A 20,459-nucleotide genomic window follows, 5' to 3' on the forward strand; every position below is an offset into this window, starting at 1 on the left:
GATGTATCCTGAAAATATATTACTTTGCATAATTTATTTTGGGATTGCTAGTCACTGGGAAGGGCAAGGAATATGTTGTGCAGTATGATGAAACTAGGCCATCATCAACCTATGGAAATATTGTCGAAATATTGTTCGGTCATGCCTGTGGCATCTAAGATATAACAGGTGTTGCTCATAAGCTTTCAAGCAAAGTATATAAGGACCAGAAACTTGCATTTAAAAAAAAGAAAGCCAAGATTCTCAAGCATTTGAATTCAGAGACCAGCGCCATATTTTCTGTACTATTGCACAATCACAGAATACATATACATATTCTGACTATCTGGATTGTTCTGGGAGCAGTGGCTAGCATTGTAGATATTAATTTCATATGCAGAGAGAGCTGTACAAAGATAGAACAGATATTAACAATGCAGTCTGGTCCAGAATGTTTACTGTTTAAGCCTACTAAACTCCACACAAGATTGAATATGTATCTCTCTCAAAAAAGTGCTATTATCTGTTACAATCTTAACAGTCCAAGCATGTAAGATATATTCTTTTAACAGAAAGGTATCACAGAGTTTAATTGGGATGAAAAAAATAAGATCTAATAGAGATTAAGACTGCAGACTTTTCCTGAAAAACTATTCAGTTTCTGGCAGAATATCTTTTCAACTTTTCCAGTTCTAAGAACATTTATTGCAGGGGGGCGGGTGTCCATTGAAATTCACTCCAAAATGATTTCTCGGCATTTTTTTTATTGGGGATATAATGTTCTACTTAATTCTGCAGGAAATATTAAAAGCCACTGGAACACCAATGTTCTATGAAATTCAACAGAGAATAAAAACCTTGTATCAAGGCTATCATTGTCAAGTCTTTTTCCAAAAGAGAAATAATGTTTTTTAACAAAATATGGAAAATAGATTTATTGTTCATTTTAGATCCACTCAGCACTACACTGAGCAAAAACATGCTGGCTACGTTCCATACTAAAATGTAAAAAGAACCAAAAAATTAAAGGAGGGGTCCCCTCTTAAAAATAATGTTGGATAATGAGAACAGTGCAACGCACAACACCTCCTGGAGATACCACACTATAACAGAAAATTGCCATTATTCTGTCTAAAGGACACAATACTAGACAGCCTAGTCTCACCTGATGATAGAGGGCTGGGGTCACTCGCCCCTGTAATGTGAAGGCTTTGTGTCTACAGCGCCATACACGAGAACTCAATTTTTACAATTTCTCCTTTCTCCAAAAACGGAGGGAGTGTGTGTATGCATATAATCATATGCATGAAGCTCTTGTGCCACGTATTATGGAAGAGGTGTGATGGAGGTGGTGTGCATCCACTTTTCCACTAGAGTGAAAGCTAAGCTACAAGAGACGAATTACACAAGGAGGAGCACGTGAAGGGAGTCACAATGTTAGCCGAGAAGCTGAGTTTTAAAAGAGATCAGAAGGCTTTGTCAATCTCCCCTCTCTACAGAGCTGCAAAGAGAGCTCCTCAGAAGGTTTGTTTATTTCCTTTTTGCCTCCCAGAAGGGGAGGTGAAACAGACAGAGATTTTGGGAGGCAAAGAGGAAATTAACAAATACTCTGAGCAGTGATCTCCCTGGCTCTGCAGAGAGGGGAAATTTAAAAAGCCTTCCAATCTCTTTTAAAACTAGCTAGCATTGTGACTCCCTTTATGTGCTCCTCCTTGTGTAATTCATCTCTTGTAGCTTGGCTCTAAGAGATGAGGCAGCTTGATAATTGTATGAACTGGGACAAAGAGATCTGGGACAAAAAGGGTACTAGTGCTAAGCCCCTTCTGAAAGGGGCCAACAAGAAAAGCAACCGACAAGAATTGCAGCACCTTCCACCTCAAACTTATCCACCTGCAAGCCCCATTGAATGCATTAGCTCACAAGGACCTTCCGGGTATCTTCAGAGAATCTATTTGGACCATCTCCAAAAGAAGCTGTAAGAACGCCCGCAATGAGATTCAATGACTGCAGTTCTTATGAGGCTGTTAATGGGACACTGAACCATGGGATAGAAAATCTAGCTCACCAAAGTCGTTCAACGGCTTTGGCATGAGAGGCAAAGCCTCCATAACTAGCACAGTGATAACAGAATGACCTTTAACCTATGCTACCGGACTATCTGCAGAAATATCTGAATGCGAGGAAATGGCAGAACTGTGCAGAGGAGCTCTGTTGTCTGTCCTGATGGCTGCACATTCCTCCTGCATGTAACTGAACATGATATGAGGGCATCCACCTGGTGGCCATTTGTACTTTTGAAGAGACGTTACCAAGTTTCAGAATATTTCTACTCTTTTTGAAGGTGCAACCCTCAACTCTGTTTGTTAAAACAGTCTACTTCTGAAGGTCTGCTTTTCTAATTTTCATCATCAGCAAGGTTATGCAGAGCACACTATGTAGCATCACGGGTCGAGACTACTCTAATCATCTTAGGAAATTACATGAGAACTCGCTGCTTTAGTGCTGTGTTGAAAAGAAAGAGGAAACCTCTGCAGAGGTTAGAGGAGGAACCTAGTGAATGGCCCCTACTTCTTGTCTTTGTCCTTTGTTTCTATGAATGCAGAGGAGTTAGCCGTGTTCCTCTGTAGCAGCAAAATCAAAAAGAGTCCAGTAGCGCCTTTAAGACTAACCAACTTTATTGTAGCACAAGCTTTCGAGAATCACAGTTCTCTTCGTCAGATGCATCTGACGAAGAGAACTGTGGTTCTCGAAAGCTTGTGCTACAATAAAGTTGGTTAGTCTTAAAGGCGCTACTGGACTCTTTTTGATTTTGTTTCTATGAAGACTACCTTTAGTGGGGTGCAAAAACCTGGATAACAGCCCAGGAATAGTAGGCTGGGCGAGATGGTGAACTGAGAGCCACAGCTCAGCTTTTGAGCAAAAGTTCCTTCACATCAAGTCTCCCACCCGCACAGGTACTTGGAAGGCCTTGGTGCTAATGTTCTCTTGCACTACATAAACTTGGGGAAGGAGTGATCGAGCCTCTGCTTGAGTCTTCTTTCTCTTTCTCTCAAATACAGAGAAGGGAAAGGAAGTGAATGGGAAACTGCTCCAACTGGTGAGCGTTCTCCTTTCCGAATGGAGGAAAGGTAGGAGCGTGTTCTTCTTTCCTCCACCCTGCCTTAAGGAACCAGAAGGCAGAAGAAATGTGAAGCTCTTGTTTGGCAAGCCATACATCTGTTTGCCAAAGATTGGAAGAACCACAATCACCTTTCCCTGCTTCCCATATCAAACTCTTGTGTCCCATTCCCTAAGATCCTTAGATGGATGGAAAGGAATAGGCAGGGAGAAGAAAAAGAATAGTGATCAAGGTAAACAATCAAAAGGAAAAACAAGCTAGAGCTCCAGTGTAAACCTCTGTGTCCTGCACCAAAAACAGGGCCAGTTTGGGAGGGCAGAGAAAACAATTTCCACTGGTGAAACAAGAATTTGGCCCCACCTTCCACCAAGAAGAAGCACTTTCCCAATGGTGAAGAAGACTTCCCTCTGTCTTTGTAGAACAGGGGAAAAAATGACACCTTCACAGGGGATCAGAGTATCAGTGATTACTAGCTATGGTAGCTAAAGCAGGTTCTTCCATTTCAGAGGCAGCATCCCTCAGATCATCTGATACTGGGAAGCAACGACAAAGAATAGTGACCTTTACTGTGTCCGGCTTGTGAGCATCTCTGCAACATGAAGCTGCCTTACACTAAATCATACCATTGGTCTGTTGTGTTGTGTGCCGTCAAGTCACGTCTGGCCTATGGTGACTCTATGAATGAAAGACCTCCCAAGTGCCCTATCATTAACAGACTTGCTCAGATCCTGCAAACTGGAGGACGAGGCTTCTTTTATTGAGTCAAGCCATCTCATTTTAGGTCCTCCTCTTTTCCTACTGCCTTCCACTTTTCCTGGCATTGTTGACTTTTCCAGAGAATCTTGTCTTCTCATGATGTGACCAAAGTACGATAGCTTTAGACTTGTCATTTTAGCTTCTAGGGAGAATTCAGGCTTGATTTGATCTAGTACCCACTTATTTTTGGCTGTCCATAGTATCTACAAAACTCTCCTCCGGCACCACATTTCAAATGAATCAATTTTCTTCCTGGCAGCTTTCTTCACTGTCCAACTTTCACATTCGTACATAGTAATGCAGAATACCATAGTTTGGATTATCTTGAACTTGGTTCCCAGAGAGACATCTTTATCTTGAGGGATCTTCTCTAGCATCCTCACAACAGCTCTTCCAAGTCTCAATCTCCTTCTGATTTCTTCATTGCAGTCTCCCTTTTGGTTGATGATTGAGCCAAGGAATAAAATATTGTACAACTTCAATTTCCTCACTGCATCTGACGAAGAGAACTGTGGTTCTCAAAAGCTTATGCTACAGTAAAGTTGGTTATTCTTAAAGGTGCTACTGGACTCTTTACTATTTTGCTACTACAGACTAACACGGTTAACTCCTCTGGACCAATTTCCTCATTGTCAACTTTAAAATTGTGTAATTCCTCAGTAGTCATTACTTTTGTCTTCTTGATGTTCAGCTGTAATCCTGCTTTGGCGCTTTCTCCTTTAACGTTCATCAGTAGTAATTTCAAGTCTTCGCTATTTTCTGCCAGTAACGTGGTGTCATCTGCATATCTCAAATTGTTAATGTTCCTTCCATCAATTTTCACTCCACCTTCTTCTAGATCTAATCCAGCTTTCCTTATGATATACCCTGCATAGAGGTTGAACAGGCAGGGAGATAATATGCATCCTTGTCTGTCACCCTTGCCATTGGTCTACCCAGGTCAGTATTTACTCTGACTGGCACTGGCTTTCTAGGGTTTCAGGGAGAAGTCCTTCATATCACTTACTTCCTGATTTTTTAAAATTGAGATGAGACTGACGGAGCCAAGGACCTTCTACATGCAACACAGATTCTCTACCACTGAGCAACGGCTCCTCCCAAGAAATAAGGGCAAACAGCTTGCTCTTCTTTTTTTCTAAATTAAAGCAGAGGTCCTTGGGATTATCAATGAGAAGGAAGCCATGTTTTACATTCCAGGACATGATCACATCTGTCCCTTTGCATCAGGGGTGGGGGAGAAAAGAAAGCTATATTCATAAGAAATTAAGCTGTGCTTTCAGCTACTTTTGATTAAAGCCTTATCCCGATTTGGACGACCTGACAAGATTTGCAAGCTGTTTGCCTTGCTTTGCTAGACAAAGCTGCTTCCTTAATGAGGAATCGGTTCCTTGGAGTTATTTGTCAATGAGGAAAACAAAATATATACTATCCTCTGGTTATTCAGCTCCAATAATTTTAGGGTAAAATTAATATTTGATTTTATTTTTAAAACAGTAACAGGCTTCTTTGCGTCCCCTTTCCAGAATGGGTCCGTTACCTAAAGCTACATGTTTAATTAATAGAATGTCCAGATGTGCCCTTGGGCTTCATACAGGCCCAGTTTTTCTCTTGACAATCTAATCAGTCACCCGAAGAAGCATTTTTTTAAAAAAAGAACCAACTCTTCATAGTCGGGAGCCAAATTTCTTCTGCTCTCAGTAGCACAAACTTGCTGTCCAAGTTCAGATCCTATTATATGCCCCTAATTCTTCTCTTTCATATACAAAAGAGGGAACTCTGCAATACAAGGTCTGTGATCATTTTCTTTGGCTGCTTCATAGACATTACTGGATTGTTGTCAGCTTCCCACAAAGGATTATTTGTTTATTGATGGAAAACAAAGCCAGAATGCATTAAAAATAAAATGACGTCCCTTGAAACATGAGCGTTCTTCTGACATGCCCAACAGATGCTAGGAAATGAACTGTAAAATGAAAAACTGCCAGCGCCACTAAGGACACTATCCCAATATTATTTCCAACCACATAAGGATGACAACAACATTAAAATATGGGTTTGATCTGGAGATGGGAGAGACAGGGCTCTTAAAGAAGGGAAAGGTAGCCCCTTGTGCAAACACCGAGTCATTACTGACCCATGGGGGGACGTCGCATCACGACGTTTTCTTGGCAGACTTTTTAGGGGGTGGTTTGCCATTGCCTTCCCCAGTCATCTACATTTTACCCCCAGGAAACCAGGTACTCATTTTACCAACCTCAGAAGGATGGAAGGCTGGGTCAACCTTGAGCCAGCTACCTGAATCCGGCTTCTGCCAGGATCGAACTCAAATCGTGAGCACAGCTTGAGCTGTAGTACTGCAGCTTACCACTCTGCACCACGAGGCTCTTTTGGGTGTAGTAATTAGAAGATTGAATTAGGGTTCTTTCCACACATTCTGGCATAATGCTAAACTCACGCAACAAGGGCATCTTCCTGGCGTGATTTCTGATGTCATCACACCACAATCCCATTTTCCTCTACTGTAAGGAAGTGGTCACAAAGAGATGCATCAGTAAAGAGACAGGGACCATAGACTTTACTATTATGTAATAAGTTACTTGAAGTATGATCCTACTGGGTAGTTCTATGTTGTTTAATATGTCAGTCTTAAAATTAACTATATTCTGTTCCAGCTGGTTTTAAATCTTTGCAAATTTGCATTATATGCCCTATTACATTGTTTATTGAAATATCCTTGAAACTGACTGTACTAAATCACATTGTTTAATCTGCCTTGAGTCTCAGTGAGAAAGGCGAACTATAAGTAACATTAAACAAACAAACAGACAAGGCCATTCTCCTACTCTTTGGTTTGGCCAGTAAAATGCCATAAAATCCAAGCCAGGCTGTAACTGATCCAGATACAGCTAAATCAAAGGCTACTTCTGATATAAAGTTGGGGGGAGCAACTTTCAGCCAACACTGCTACACCGATTTATACCAGGTAACAACTTAACCTTGTACAGAGAATATGCCAAAAGTAAATTGTCCTACCAGTATAAAATTGGCAAAGTATCAGTTTTCACTTTTAATTTTTTAAGAATCATTCTCTATTTATGGTTTATCCTTGGAGCTATTTAAATACCTCAAAAAAAAAAGACAGGCACATCATCTTACAATGCAATTACAGAGAACGTTATCTCAATGAACGCACAGGCCCACGCCCATTAAGAGAAAGGAAAGAAAATTACATGGCCACGATCCAAAGAGCAGGACTGTTTGTTCTCCACACTCGAGGAAGATCTGGGCTTCTGTCTCTCAAAGAGCAGTCCCCAGAGCCACGTGGCAGACTGTTTTTGAAACTGAAACACTTTTCAAAAGCCAATGGTGATATAGCACGATGGCAGAGAACTTTCCACTGGGTTGTGCCCCATGAGAGAGGGGAGTGCCGTTTGGAATTTCCACTTCACGTACCAGCTCTTTTAGAGGCAGGGTTTTTTTTGACATTTTGAGTCGAAAAGCATCAGAGGAAGAATGGGTATACAGAACAAACAAATCATTGTTCTGTGAACATCAGATTCCCATCTAGCCCCCAACACCAACATAATGTTTATGAACGTTCCTTTTTTTCCAAAGTAGCTTGCCATGCAGCAAGGGATGGGGGGGGGTGGTTACTGAATTGGAAACACAAAAACTCCTTGGCGTATAGAACCAGTAGCGCAGGGATTAGAACTGCAGACCCAGAATTCTGCATATAACTGAAGACAAGGACCAGTGCAGGCTGTGGTCTGTCAGCTGCAGAAGAGGAACTGGTACTTACCAAGATCAGCCTTTTCCTTCAAAATGTCTTTAAAGTTGAGGCCGCTGTTGTGCGTGGATTGCCTGAATCTCGTCAGTGCTTCTTTCTGCCCATTCTTTCCCAGTTCTGCAGATCTGAGGGCTTCAACCCGAAGGCCGCGTTTCCATTTAGAGAAATCTACCTGGGCCCATTTTGCCAAATCTTCAAGCTTCACCGTTACCTTCTCTGAGGCAGCAATAACTTCATCCTAACAAGGCAAACAAGAAGACAGAGAATCACATTTGGCTGCACAATAACACTGAACTGTTCTTGCTCTCTTACATTTTGTTGGGAACATTTATTTGCCTGTTGCTAGACTCATTTCCCCCGCTACCAATATAAAGTATTTTAATCAAGTGGAGGCCAAGTAAATTCACAGTTATATATTTTTGTACATGCATGCTACTCATATATACACTACATTCACGCACATGGTCGATCAACATTGCAGTGGTTACAGACAGTTAGCCCTTCTCTGCTCAACTCTTTATTATCAGCAGCATACAGCTCCATCTGCTGAGTACACTGATACTGTTTTTAATTTCTGTGTTCTGAGCAACTGGAATGTTCATAAATATTCCATGATATTCCTCAGCCAATAGCTAAAAAGGAGAACGTAAGAGCTTCTTACAACTAAGAGCTACCATGGTTTCAAAGACTGCAACCTCCATTTACCACAGTGTACCCTTTTCTTTTGGAGGTAAATTGGCAAAATTGTAATGTCTCTGCAAATCTCTATGTTCCACGCTGTAATTTAATGCCTCATTTATCTATGACTATAGTGTGCCTTAAAAGATTAAGATGGCTTTGACCACAAATAGATATAATGATATCACAGCAAGCCTTCTGTGTCTTTGTCTTAAGTCAGTTTTCTGTATGATAAGAATTTACCAAGAACGTCAAGGCTGATTCCCTGAAAGCAAGCAGGCTTGAGAAAGTAACATTATTCATTGCCAAATGAAAGTGTACATTTTGAAAATGTAATTAAACTGCAAATGTAAAAATTCATAGCCAGATGACTAATGCTTGTAGCTAATTCTCACAGAAATGATCTAAGAAAATCTGGGATTCCTGGAACTCTCTGACTCACCAGAAAATTCCTCTGTTTATGGTACAGTTTCCTTGGCTCATACACAAATATTGAATGTAAGTTTTATCCTAAAAATTAACTGAAGTTGTGATGTAATCCTAAAAGAAATACTACAGGAATCCGACAAGCTTTCTACCAAAAGAAACTTGCACATTCTCAGGTTTCCAGCAAATGTTTTCAAGATCAAACAATAGCCCTCTTCCTCTAGGCCCCCCTCCCCGCCACACCTTTAAACATCTATTTACAGAGAAGTGACTTAATCGTAGCTGGATTTGCAGAGAATACATATTAAATAAAGTATTTCTCTTTTTTGTTGCATTTCTTAATTAACAACACAGGTTCTATTACACCATAGAAAACATTAAATAAGCACTTCTAAAATTATATCCTTCCAGGAAACAATCGACTTGTCTCACAGATGATGAATAAGCAGAAGTGTGTTTTGCAGAATTCATGAAGGCAGTGGAAGATTTTAGTCTTAATGAGTCTTTTCCAGCCCTCTTCCTCCATAAAAGCCTACTATATTAATTGGCTATTGGGGTAGCTTATACCCCAAATATATCACAATTGGGGAAAAAATTGAAAATTGATCCAGTCAAACATTATAGAATGAAACTTTACTGTTGTGAAGTTCTGACATGAAAGTTATTGTAGTTAATAGCACTCCACTACATAAACATTCCAAACAGCAATGCTATTGGGGTCGAATTGACCCCTTCCCCCTTTTTGATCATAACATCTGTTAAAACCATAATTGTATAAAAGCATAACAACAGCTTAAGAACATAACAATTTCAAGCAGTTTTTAAAATGTCAGCTACATTCAACCAGCACAGCTGTTTGTGCGGGAGTCTTCACTTCTAAAATGTTGTCTTTTGCCCACTGCCCTTGCAAAATTATGGAATCTGATTGGATGCAACACAAACCTTGGCTTACCGGCAGATAACCATTTCCAGAGTGACCGAAAGGTGACCCCCAAGTTCAGTTTACAAGCAGCAAAGACCTTCGCTGCTACAGTTGCGCCAACTGCTACAAAAACCGAACAGACAAGGTCAAAATGACCCCTTCAAATAAATAGGTTTTTTTAAAAGCACAACTTTGCCAGTAAAAAAAAACTTCACAAGACAGTAGAGTTAACTGCTATGTATAGACTATACAAATACTTACACTGACAGTGCAAACCTGAGGTAGGAAGGAGGAAGAGCACAGGGAGCCAACAAGGTATCCCACTGGGCATATCTCCAAGATGTGCTGACATATCTTCAAGATACACCAATGGAGAGCCCCGGTGGTGCTGTGCCCGAGCCAGATGCCGGCATGGCAATATCATGGAGCAATTCTGGCACAAGCTGCTGTGCCAGCAGGGGAATGGGTGGACTGATGGGCATAGCTGGAGTTAGAGGACTCCCTAAGCTGCCCTAACCTAGGAACATCACCTAAACCAGCAGGAAGTCACACCATCAAAAGCCATGTTCTATCCCACAGGCACTCACTCAGTGGGGCAGGCCAAGCCCCCCTCCATAGGCACGGTCCCAGCCACAAGCCCCAATGGATCACAGGATGCTGACTACTGCCACAACCAAACACCCCCTCCCCAGCAGCCGCCAAGCCCCCTCCACCACCCCTAATCGTGGCCACCCAGCACTACATACATCCCAGCCATAATTCAGTAGGTAGGTGCACACAGCATGGGACTCTGTTCTGCAGGACTCTGCTGTGCACACTCAGAGCACACAGCATTACACTTGGGTGGCAGGGAAGGCATAGAAAGGGCACTCACTACTAACACCCAAGGGGGAAAACAAAATCCATATTGTGTGGCTAGCAGGTCTAATTTCCGAACCTGAAAGGTACCCCATCTCTTGATGCTCAATCTGAAGATGCAACCATGCACTGACTGATGAGCATGGGGGGGGGGCATCGAGCTGCCCCAGGAGTCTGCACCTGCCTTCCCCATCACCCTTGTACAAGCTCAGACACTGCCTTGGCACTGCTAGCTCTCACACCCGAGGCTAGTGCTGCGTGCCTCTGGGAGCCTTCCAACCACTACTTCCACCCACCTCACATGCACACTATGCTAGGTCAGCTCAGCCTGTCTCCCCATGGCCTCTGGGAACAGCATGCAAAAGCAGGGATACCATACTGGATGGAGGGAGTTTGCAAACCTATCCATCAGACCTCATCAGGGTTTAATTCCCCACTCCTCTGCTTGAAGCCTGCTGGGTCAGTCACAGCTCTCTCAGAGCTCTCTCAGTCCCACCCACCTCACAGGGTGATTGTCGTGAGGATAATAATAACACACTTTGTAATCTACTCTGAGTGTGGCATTAAGTTGTCCTGAAGGGCAGTATATAAATTGAATGTTGTTGTTGTTGTTATTATCATTTCCGCAAACTAAGCAAAACTGAATTATTCAGGAGAGCTTTTTCACTCAGGTAATAAGGTGGTCCTGTAAGAAATGGCTCAGAGAGATGCTTTGGTAAGGGGACAGGGACTATCAACTATACTACTGAGTACTGTCTGTTGATGTAAATATGCTCCTACTGGGAGTTTCTGGGTCATGCAATATCTCATGTCAAATTACTTATGTTTTGGTCCAGCAATGTTTCATAATTATGCTTGTTTTCAAACTTCAGCAATGCATAGCCTGTTGCATTGTTTATCGAATGCCCAAGCCCTTGATCGCATTGACTTACACGGTATAATCTGCCTTGAGCCTCAGTGAGAAAGGTGGACGATAAATAACATACAAATAAATACATACATTTAAATTAGTTTTTTGTTGTGACCAATTTCCCCCACCCACTCACATTTTTACCTATCCTTTGTGTCAGGAGCTATGGAAGGCATAACCTTGGATTATATCATATATTCAGGGGAGGTTTTAGCCAATGCTCACCCGGGGCAATTGCTGTGGCCCACAGGCACTGGGGTGCCTGACCACCCACATTCCCATCCCCTCAATGGAGGGGGAAAAGAAAAACAGGCTCCCACTGTTTCTACCACTTGGGTCCATGTGGGGCAATGGCCACCCATTGCCTGGCTCCAGGGGCAGAGCAGCAGTGATTCTGGGGCTCCACCCTGGACTTTTGCCCAGGTCCCAGCATTACGGAGACAGTCCCTGCATATTGTCCTCACAACAACCCTGTTTACTTTCTTCACAATTCGGCAGCTGAATGTGTGAATTGATCGCCTTGAAAACTACGTTTGTCACATCTAGGTATGCCTATACATACAAGCAAGGGTGAATGATGAAAAGCCATGTGTGAACTAGTTCCTAATTAAGGAAGGGGGAAGTTCCTAATTAAGGAAGGGGAGAAATTGTTTTTAATTACCAAGAAGACATGGCTTCCTCTCTCTCTTTTTGAATGTATAATTTGCTCAAATAATAATGTACTGGTCCACAAAACAAATAAAAGTTGGGAAGAGTAAAAATGGTGACAAGTTATACACACTAGAAAGAGCCTACCATTGCTCTTGAGGAAAAAGCTGAACAACGGCACTACCCTGTACAGAATTACACCCTTCAGTGACTTCAATGCACTTGGAAGGTGTACCAATGCTAAGAATGACATTAACAACTTTTTTTTTCTTTTATGTTTCAGAATATCAGTATCCAGGGGTTTTTTTCAGTGGGAACGCAGTGGAATGGAGTTCCGGCACCTCTTAAAAATGGTCACATGGCTGGTGGCCACGCCCCCTGATCTCCAGACAGAAGGGAGTTTAGATTGCCCTCCACGCCGCTTGGCGGCGTGGAGGGCAATCCAAACTCCCCTCTGTCTGGAGATCAGGGGCGGGGCCACTGACCATGTGACTATTTTCGCCGAGGGCAATTTAAACTTTTAAAAACTTCCCCCTTGTTCCAGCTGACCCAAAGTGATGTCATTGTGTGGTCTTGAGTTCCACCACCTCTTTTCCCAGAAAGAAAGCCCTGTCAGTATCCTATAATATTTAGAACAATACCAAAGGGTAAACATAGGTTTGTAAGCCAATCCAACTTTTAAAAAGATTAGAATCTTTTATGACCTCCAATCAAGTAACTAAATAGCAGCAGCAACTTTCTGTGTGAAACCAACATTGTCAAAGTAAACTGCAAAAGGAAGAGCTGTTTAAGTGTAGTGTGGCTCGCATGTGCTAGGAAGGCCCTTATTCCAGTCTCACCACAGCCACAAACCCATTAGATGGCCTCAGGCAAGCCACAATTTGTTCAGGCCCAGTCCCGGCCTCATCTGTAGCATGGCCTGTTTTATAGGCTTGTTGTAAGGATTACCTGAGGTAAAGTGTGCAAAGTGCTTTGAACGCTCAAAAAGCACTATAAATGCTAAGTAACTGGATTTTGGGTAATTAGCGTAAATCTCTCTTTGTCACAGTTCTAGTAAGTTACTCCTTTATACAGCTGACCACTATTTGACCAATGTTTAACCGGTCAATTAAATTGCCACTTTTACACACAGTGTACATGTGTTGGGGGGGGGGGAATGGAAAAAAAGCCATCAGCTTTCCCATGCAGACTGTACACAAGCTGATTCTATAAAACATAATTTGTGGCCCCAAAATTGTTTTACAGCATAAACCTGTTTGTGCTGAACTTATTTTTTTCCCCAATGTTCAGCAATATAAAGGTTATTTTTCATATATATCAGATCCCCAGATCAGATAGGGCCTTGATTAAAGTTCTTTTTTTCTAAAGTAGCTGTTATGACCAAATGATGATTACTTTCATTACCAGTTTGTTCACATCCTTTCCAAGAACTGTGATGACTAACTTTTGGTTGGCATTCAAAGCGAGCAAAGCAAACAATTTAATAACCGAAAGATGAGTACAATCATTACTACATCATCAATGAATAATCCTGTTATTGAAAATACAGCCTTTGTATTCTGACACAGAGGTATTTCAAGGTACACTTAAGAGACCATAAACTGTGTACTGATATGCGGTGCAAGTAACTATTTCTCTTCTGCTAAAATCAACGGTGCACTCAGACCGCCTGTCTAATTTATTTCATAATACAGTCATGATTTTTAATAAAAACTGGAAGACTGAAATATCAGAAGCTTCATAAGATGTTCAAATAGGGTTGCCAGCCTCCAGGTGGTAGCTGGAGATCTCCTGGAATTATAACTGCTCTCCAGCCGACAGAGATCAGTTCCCCTGGAGAAAATGGCTGCTTTGGAGGGTGGACTCTGTGGCATTATACCATTCTGGGGCCCTTCCCCTCCCCAAACCCTGCCCTCTCCAGGCTCCGCCCCCAAACTCTCCAGGAATTTCCCAACATGGACCTGGCAACCTTATGTACAAACCTCATGCTTACATCACCCTTGCCCTCCCTTTGGGTTGTATCCCACCTAAGGTTGCCAGCCTCAATGTAGGATTTGAAGTTTTCTTGGAATTACAACTGATCTTCAGGCTACAGAGATCAATTTCTCTAGAGACAATGGCAGCTTCGGAGGGTTTTCTCTATGGAATTGCATCACTGTCGAGCTCCTTCCCTTCCCAAAACTACTTCCCCCAGGCACTTTCTCTAAATCTCTAGGAATTTCTCAAGCCAACCTTAGACCTACCTGCTTTTCCACTGGCAAAAGAGGGAGAAGAGAAGAGGTCTTAGCCTTTTTTTTTTTTTTATAAATTTTTTATTTTTCAAACTACAAAACACTACACAGCACTACACAAGACTATCACAAGGAAAGGGGAAAGGGAAGGGACAAAGGGGGATGGAAAAAGAAGAGGGGGGGATGACCTACAAACACTAAACACTACACTTCAATGTTTTCCCTTCATACTGTCATAATACAAAAATAGCTCCATAGGATAATGATGGAGTGGTTAATCATACAGAGAATAAGCATTTCAAATTCTGATTAAACTTTCCTCCCCCTTCTAGGTCCCGGACGCAATTCTCTCTGTGCAACCGCTGTTGCGGTGCTCTCCTCCCCCCCCCCCCTCCGGCTTCTCCTTTTCTTCGTTCTCGGTGCAGCAGAATTCCGGGTTTTTATCCTCAAAATCCTTTAGTTGATCTTCTGATAGTATCTTATAGGCCTGATCTTTATATCTAAACCATATTCCTTCCGGGAATAACCATTTGTACTTTATTCCATGGTCCCTCAGAAGAGCTGCAAACTTTTTATACTTAAAACGCCTTTTCCGGACTAGAAATGGAACGTCCTTCAAAATCTTGACTTTCAAACCCATAAAGTCCAAATCCGCATTGTATGAGTTATATAGGATGGTGTCCCGAATCTTTTTAAATGAAAAGTCAATAATGATCTCACGAGGCAACTGTCGCTTTGTTGCATATTTTGAGGAAGCCCGACGGACCTCCAAAATGGCGCTTTTAACCTCTTCTTTAGTCGTCCTCGCGGGTATCGCCAATAGTTCCGAGACCACCTCCCACAGATCCTCATTTTCCTCCTCTTTCACATTTTGGAGATGCAAAATTGTCTGCGTTCGTTCCATCTGTAGCCCGATCAGCTGGTTCTCAACCAACTTCAGCTCCTTTTTTGTAGCCTTCACAAGTGACGCACTTTCCAGAGCAGACTTCTCTGCCCCCCCCGCTACTTCCTTAATGGTTTTCACTTCGCTTTCAATTAAGCCCACCCTTTGATCAGTTTCGTTCAGCTTGTCAACAAAGGGTTTTATGGCTTCCACCACCGCCCTGCGCACCAACTCTTCGAGCGACTCTCCCTTCAAGGTAGCCGAGATTTACTTACCGAGAGCGGGACTTTGCTTCTTTGCTGCCATTTTGGGGGGGGGGGGGCGCCAACAAAATTCTGGAACTCACCGAAGGGGAAGAACGAGTCTTCTTCAGATCAACCTCTCCTTCACGAACGCTTGTAGAACAGAAGGGATTCGCTTGTTTACGGGCTTCCGCCTGTTTCTTTTATTTGCCGTTTCTCGTTGCCCGGCAGCACTCGAGGCGCCGCGCACGTCTGCCGGCCTCCATAGGGACAAACGGGCAATTCCCCCCCCCCCCGCATTGATTTCGGGGAGTTCTTCCCGCAGCGTCCCGGACCCTGGCTCCCTCCCTGGGAGTCCTGGGGGCTAATCCTTGCGGATCAGCCGCCCGGTCAGGGTGCCCGGTCGTTTCCTCCCGGACCAGCTGAGAGGAGCGTCCGGCATGGCTGAGAAAACGAAACCGAATCGAGAAGAGGTCTTAGCCTTTTAAGGCTGGGACCCCACCTGCATGGACAAAAGCCATGTGAGATGGGACACTGCAGGGAGGAGAACTGGGCAAGATCAAGCAGAAAAGCTGGTAGGCACTAAGGCTTTGTCATTTCCCCTGTGGTCTGAATTTAGATTATAAGATCCTCGGCAGGCAGTTTTGCTTTTGCTTTTTGCAAGACCCCACTGGTATTGTCGAAATGGTGGGTTTTAATTTGTTCCTAAATGGCCTCTCGTCTCTAGTCCACAAGATACCTTGAGGGACCTACAAAGGTTAAATTATTATTTATGTGGTATATTGTGGCAAATTCACCATGAAGTAATAAAAATTACTATTGTGGCAAATTATAATTATATAATTTCTATCAGTACACAGTGTACAAGAGTCTTTGCAAAATAATAATAGTAATAATGGGATATTGGATGAAAGGTGGCATGGCATAGCCGGATCTTGGAAACTAAGCAGGGTTGGAACTTGTATGGGTGACCACCAAGAAAGACTCTGCAGAGGAAGGCACTGACAAACCGCCTCTGCTCCTCACCTGCCTTGAAAGCCCCTTGCTGGGGTTGCCATAAGTGCTGCTTAACAGCACATAAACACGCATGATGTGATCTTAGCAGCACTTGCACACTTTGGGTAGATCCAGTCAATGTTAAGCCAAGTGCAATGGATGGGAGTGTATGTAATTTTCTTCATCACTGGGTGATGAAGGTAGGTTCAAATGAAAGTATATGAACAGAGGATAAAGGAAAAACCTTTGTGGTATGTTCTCCTTGAGGTTCTTAATAATTCACAGGGTGAAGGAAGAGGATACTGATCACTAGCTGGGATGGGGCTGCTGAAGGAATACCATCTCCCTCCTCCTACTGTACTAAAGTGGTCACAGCCTTGCTTTGGGAGCTTTGACATAGAGAAAACCTTTTTGGTGGTGGCATCTTAATTGCAGAACGTCATGCCCAGGCAGGTCTGCCAGATAGCACCTCCTCATGCTTTTTAGATGACTAGTCAAAAACGCTTTGTTATTCAAGAAGACATTTGAAGGCCTTAGCTAGGTGTTTTAAGCCCATCAGGGAACTTTTTTTTGGACTGTCTGGCAAACTGGCTTTGTTTCAGTTGGTGATATTATTAATTCTGTGATTTGGATGCCAGTTGGAGTGCATGTGATGAGGGAGGGCTCAAAGATGAAGTTGAAAACTTACAATATAAATACACTGAGTCTGAAACCAGGGCTCATTTCGAGGGGGAACGCGCAGGAACGCAGTTTCTGCAGTTCCCCACAGAGTTCACATGTCAGGTGGCCCCACCCACCTGACTCTTGGCCATTTTGGGCCCGTTTTGTCCTGGATTGGGGCCAAAACGGCCCAGATCGGGCCTCTGACGGGTGGTGGATCACTCTCCTGTTTAGCAGTGGCCTGATCCTGACCATTTTGGGCCCATTTTCAGCCATTTTCAGCCCCTTTTTGCCATTTTGGGCCCAATTTCAGCCCTGAATGGCCAGGATAGGGTCCAAAGCAGCCAGGATTGGTGATGTCAGGGGTGTGTGGCACATGCAAATCAGTTATACTAATGACACATTTCTGGTGATGGCAAGGGGCATGGCATATGCTAATGAGTTATGCTAATGAGTTATGCTAATGAGTTCTTTCAGCTCTTTTTCTATGAAATGACCCCTGTCTGAAACTATTGTGTAGCTGGAGAAAAGGTTTGCCACCTGCAGAGTAATTCAAGTAATGCTTGCAAACTGCAAACATTAGCCTACTGATATGGAGAAAGGGCTTCAGTTTGTTCCCTCAAGTCTGGCCACTGAAAGACAGGGTGGACTTTTGATGGGGCTAAGTAGTGGCCCAGTTAGCCCAGCTTAGTCCAAGCTCATGGGGTTTTGGAAACTAAGCAGGGTTGGCCATGGTCAGCACTTGTAGGAGAGACCACCAAGGACGACTGCCCTTGCTTCTCTCTGCAAAGCAACCCCAACCACCTCTGCTTGTCTCTTGCCTAGAATGTCCCATGGATGGGGTCACCATGAGTTGGCTGCAACTTGATGGCATGTTGTTCAGGGTTGCCAACCTCCAGGTGGGGTGGAGATCTTCCAGAAGTACAAATGATCTCCAGAATACACCAATCAGTTCCCCTACATGGTATTATGAGGTACCTCCCCTCCCCATGCTCTACCCCCACAAATCTCCAGGGACTTCCCAGCCTGGAGTTGGCAACCCTAGGTGGGACTCAGTACTCCAATACTGTACACACAACCTCAGCAGGGATTTTCCATGAAAAAAAATACCTACATTTTGCAGTTATCTCCAAATATGGGACGGGGGAAGGATTGCATTAGTTCACTTGTACAGTGTATTCTTTGGACATATTAGTTCAATTCCCAGCATCACTAGTTAAAGAATCTTAAGCAGTAGAAACGGTGAAAGATAAGTCGCTTGAGAGTTCCTGTCAGTCTTAATAAGCAACACTGAACTGAGACAGACTAATGGTTTATGTTATATAAAGTAGCAAGATACGTCCATATGACTAAGCATGCGACACATTTCTCACCAAGAACAGACAGTCAGCTTCTTATTAATGTACTTACATCATTTATGCCCCACCTTTCTCCCTAAGAGGGACCCCAAAGTGACTTACATCGTTTTCCTCTCCTCCATTTTATCCTCACAACAACCCTGTGAGGTAAATGAGATTGAGAGTTTCAAGGTCATCCAGCAAAATTCCATGGCAGAGTGGGTCAAAGCTAAGCTAGCCCTCTGAAGTCTGAAATTTCATCAGGTAGAGCTCACATGCTTCAAAGAACAACAACAACAACAACAACATTTGATTTATATACCGCCCTTCAGGATGACTTAACACCCACTCAGAGCGGTTTACAAAGTATGTCATTATCATCCCCACAACAACAATCCCCCTGTGAGGTGGGTAGGGCTGAGAGAGCTCTGAGAGAGCTGTGACTGACCCAAGGTCACCCAGCTGGCAAGTGGAGGAGTGGGGAATCAAACCCGGCTCTCCAGATTAAAGTCCTGTGCTCTTAACCATGACACCAAACTGGCTAGCCATAAGGGCTAGAAAATTCCCCCCCTTTTTTAAAAAAGCATGATAATGGTGATGCAAAATGAACGCTGGGACTCTTGGGATTTGGAAGCTAAATTATATATCCAGTTCAATTGTTCTTCGTTCATGGAGAATTGTAAAATATACATAGCCCCTACATACCTTTCAAATCACATGATCGCCGTCTATACTTGAAGGCAGGTCAAAACCCGGAAAAAATATTATGAATCCTTATGTTCAGCCCATCTTGTGTTTTACAAAACATATAACTTGCTATTTTCAATCTCGCTTTAGGAGGATTTCAAATATAAATCTTTGGGAAGTTTTATTCAAATAAAAAGATTGCAGCATTTATTTCTGCGCTAATCTATCTGAATCTAGAAATCCTGGCTGCAACACAGTGTCTGCTGAAATATAGCTTGTCAAATAGGCTCATCAATCAAAAAGTAAAGGGTGACTTTGTCAGAAATACGGTCATGAATTTTTATTTGCCAAGCAGTTGATTTCAACGGATACACACACAGAGACACACACACACAGAGACACAAGTACACACACACATTTCAGAAGTATGCAAGCATGTCAAGGCAGTCTTTGAAACTCAGTGTTTTGATACTGTTTTATTTAAAACAAATACAGTTTATTTAAGAGCATATCATGTCAGGCACTAAATCTCATAACATCCCCCTGCCCCCGGCTCAAGTGTTACACTTTTAAATAAAACAATGTCAAAACAGTTTCAAAAATTGCCTTGAAATTCTTGCATACTTCTGAAAAGTCTCATTTATTTTAATTAACACAGGGATCAATGATACAGGAGTCTGTATTCTCATAAGTACCTAGTATAGTAGCTAGCATGTCAAAATTAGTCTGGAGAGACTTGAGTTCAAATCCCTGTTTAGATCTAAAACTCTCAGTCTTAGGTCAATCATTTCCATTAAACTTGCCATGCAGGGCTGCGTGGAAGTGAAGTGAGAAGGAAGGCTATCCACTTCTGAGTTCCCAGGAGGAGCTCATATCAAGTGGTCAAACATTATTCTCCAAAACACACTTCCATTCTAAGCTAATATTTGCTTAAAATCTACGCACATAAATATGTCATGTCACAAGAGCAGAGATCAGGTTCACACCTGAACTAGCAGGCAGGCTTGACATGCAGGGGGAGCTCAACACTCACACAGGCACCCCCCCCCAATGTGGGGGCTGAAACACATAAAGACCTATGTCCCAGCAACCACTACACAGCTGACCTATGGCAGACAAATGGTTCTTTCTTTATTACAGTCAGCGACCAGTGGGATGAGATAAAAAGCAACCAGAATTTAGCATATATAAAATACAGCAAGAGTGTAATGAATCTAGATGTGGATACATAATTTCATAACAAACACTAACTTGCAAAATTAAAAGAAGTCCATCAAAACCAATCAAAAACTAAAACTTACTAGTGCAATACTACTAAAAGGCCAGTATATGCCAACTAAC

The 20,459-nt window shown here is 42.7% G+C and overlaps 1 protein-coding gene across 1 annotated transcript in view; it reads right to left on the minus strand.

Annotated features, from left to right (window-relative positions):
- The window catches only part of ARID5B (AT-rich interaction domain 5B), a 258,476-nt gene that overhangs the window by 206,840 nt on the left and 31,177 nt on the right, over positions 1-20,459 (minus strand). Inside the window, exon 3 of the mRNA XM_054982619.1 lies at positions 7,653-7,878. Coding sequence (XP_054838594.1) covers positions 7,653-7,878 — 226 coding nt within the window. The remainder of the gene's footprint in view (positions 1-7,652; positions 7,879-20,459) is intronic.

Source organism: Eublepharis macularius, chromosome 6 (genome assembly GCF_028583425.1).
Source record: "Eublepharis macularius isolate TG4126 chromosome 6, MPM_Emac_v1.0, whole genome shotgun sequence".
Lineage (NCBI taxonomy): Eukaryota > Metazoa > Chordata > Lepidosauria > Squamata > Eublepharidae > Eublepharis > Eublepharis macularius.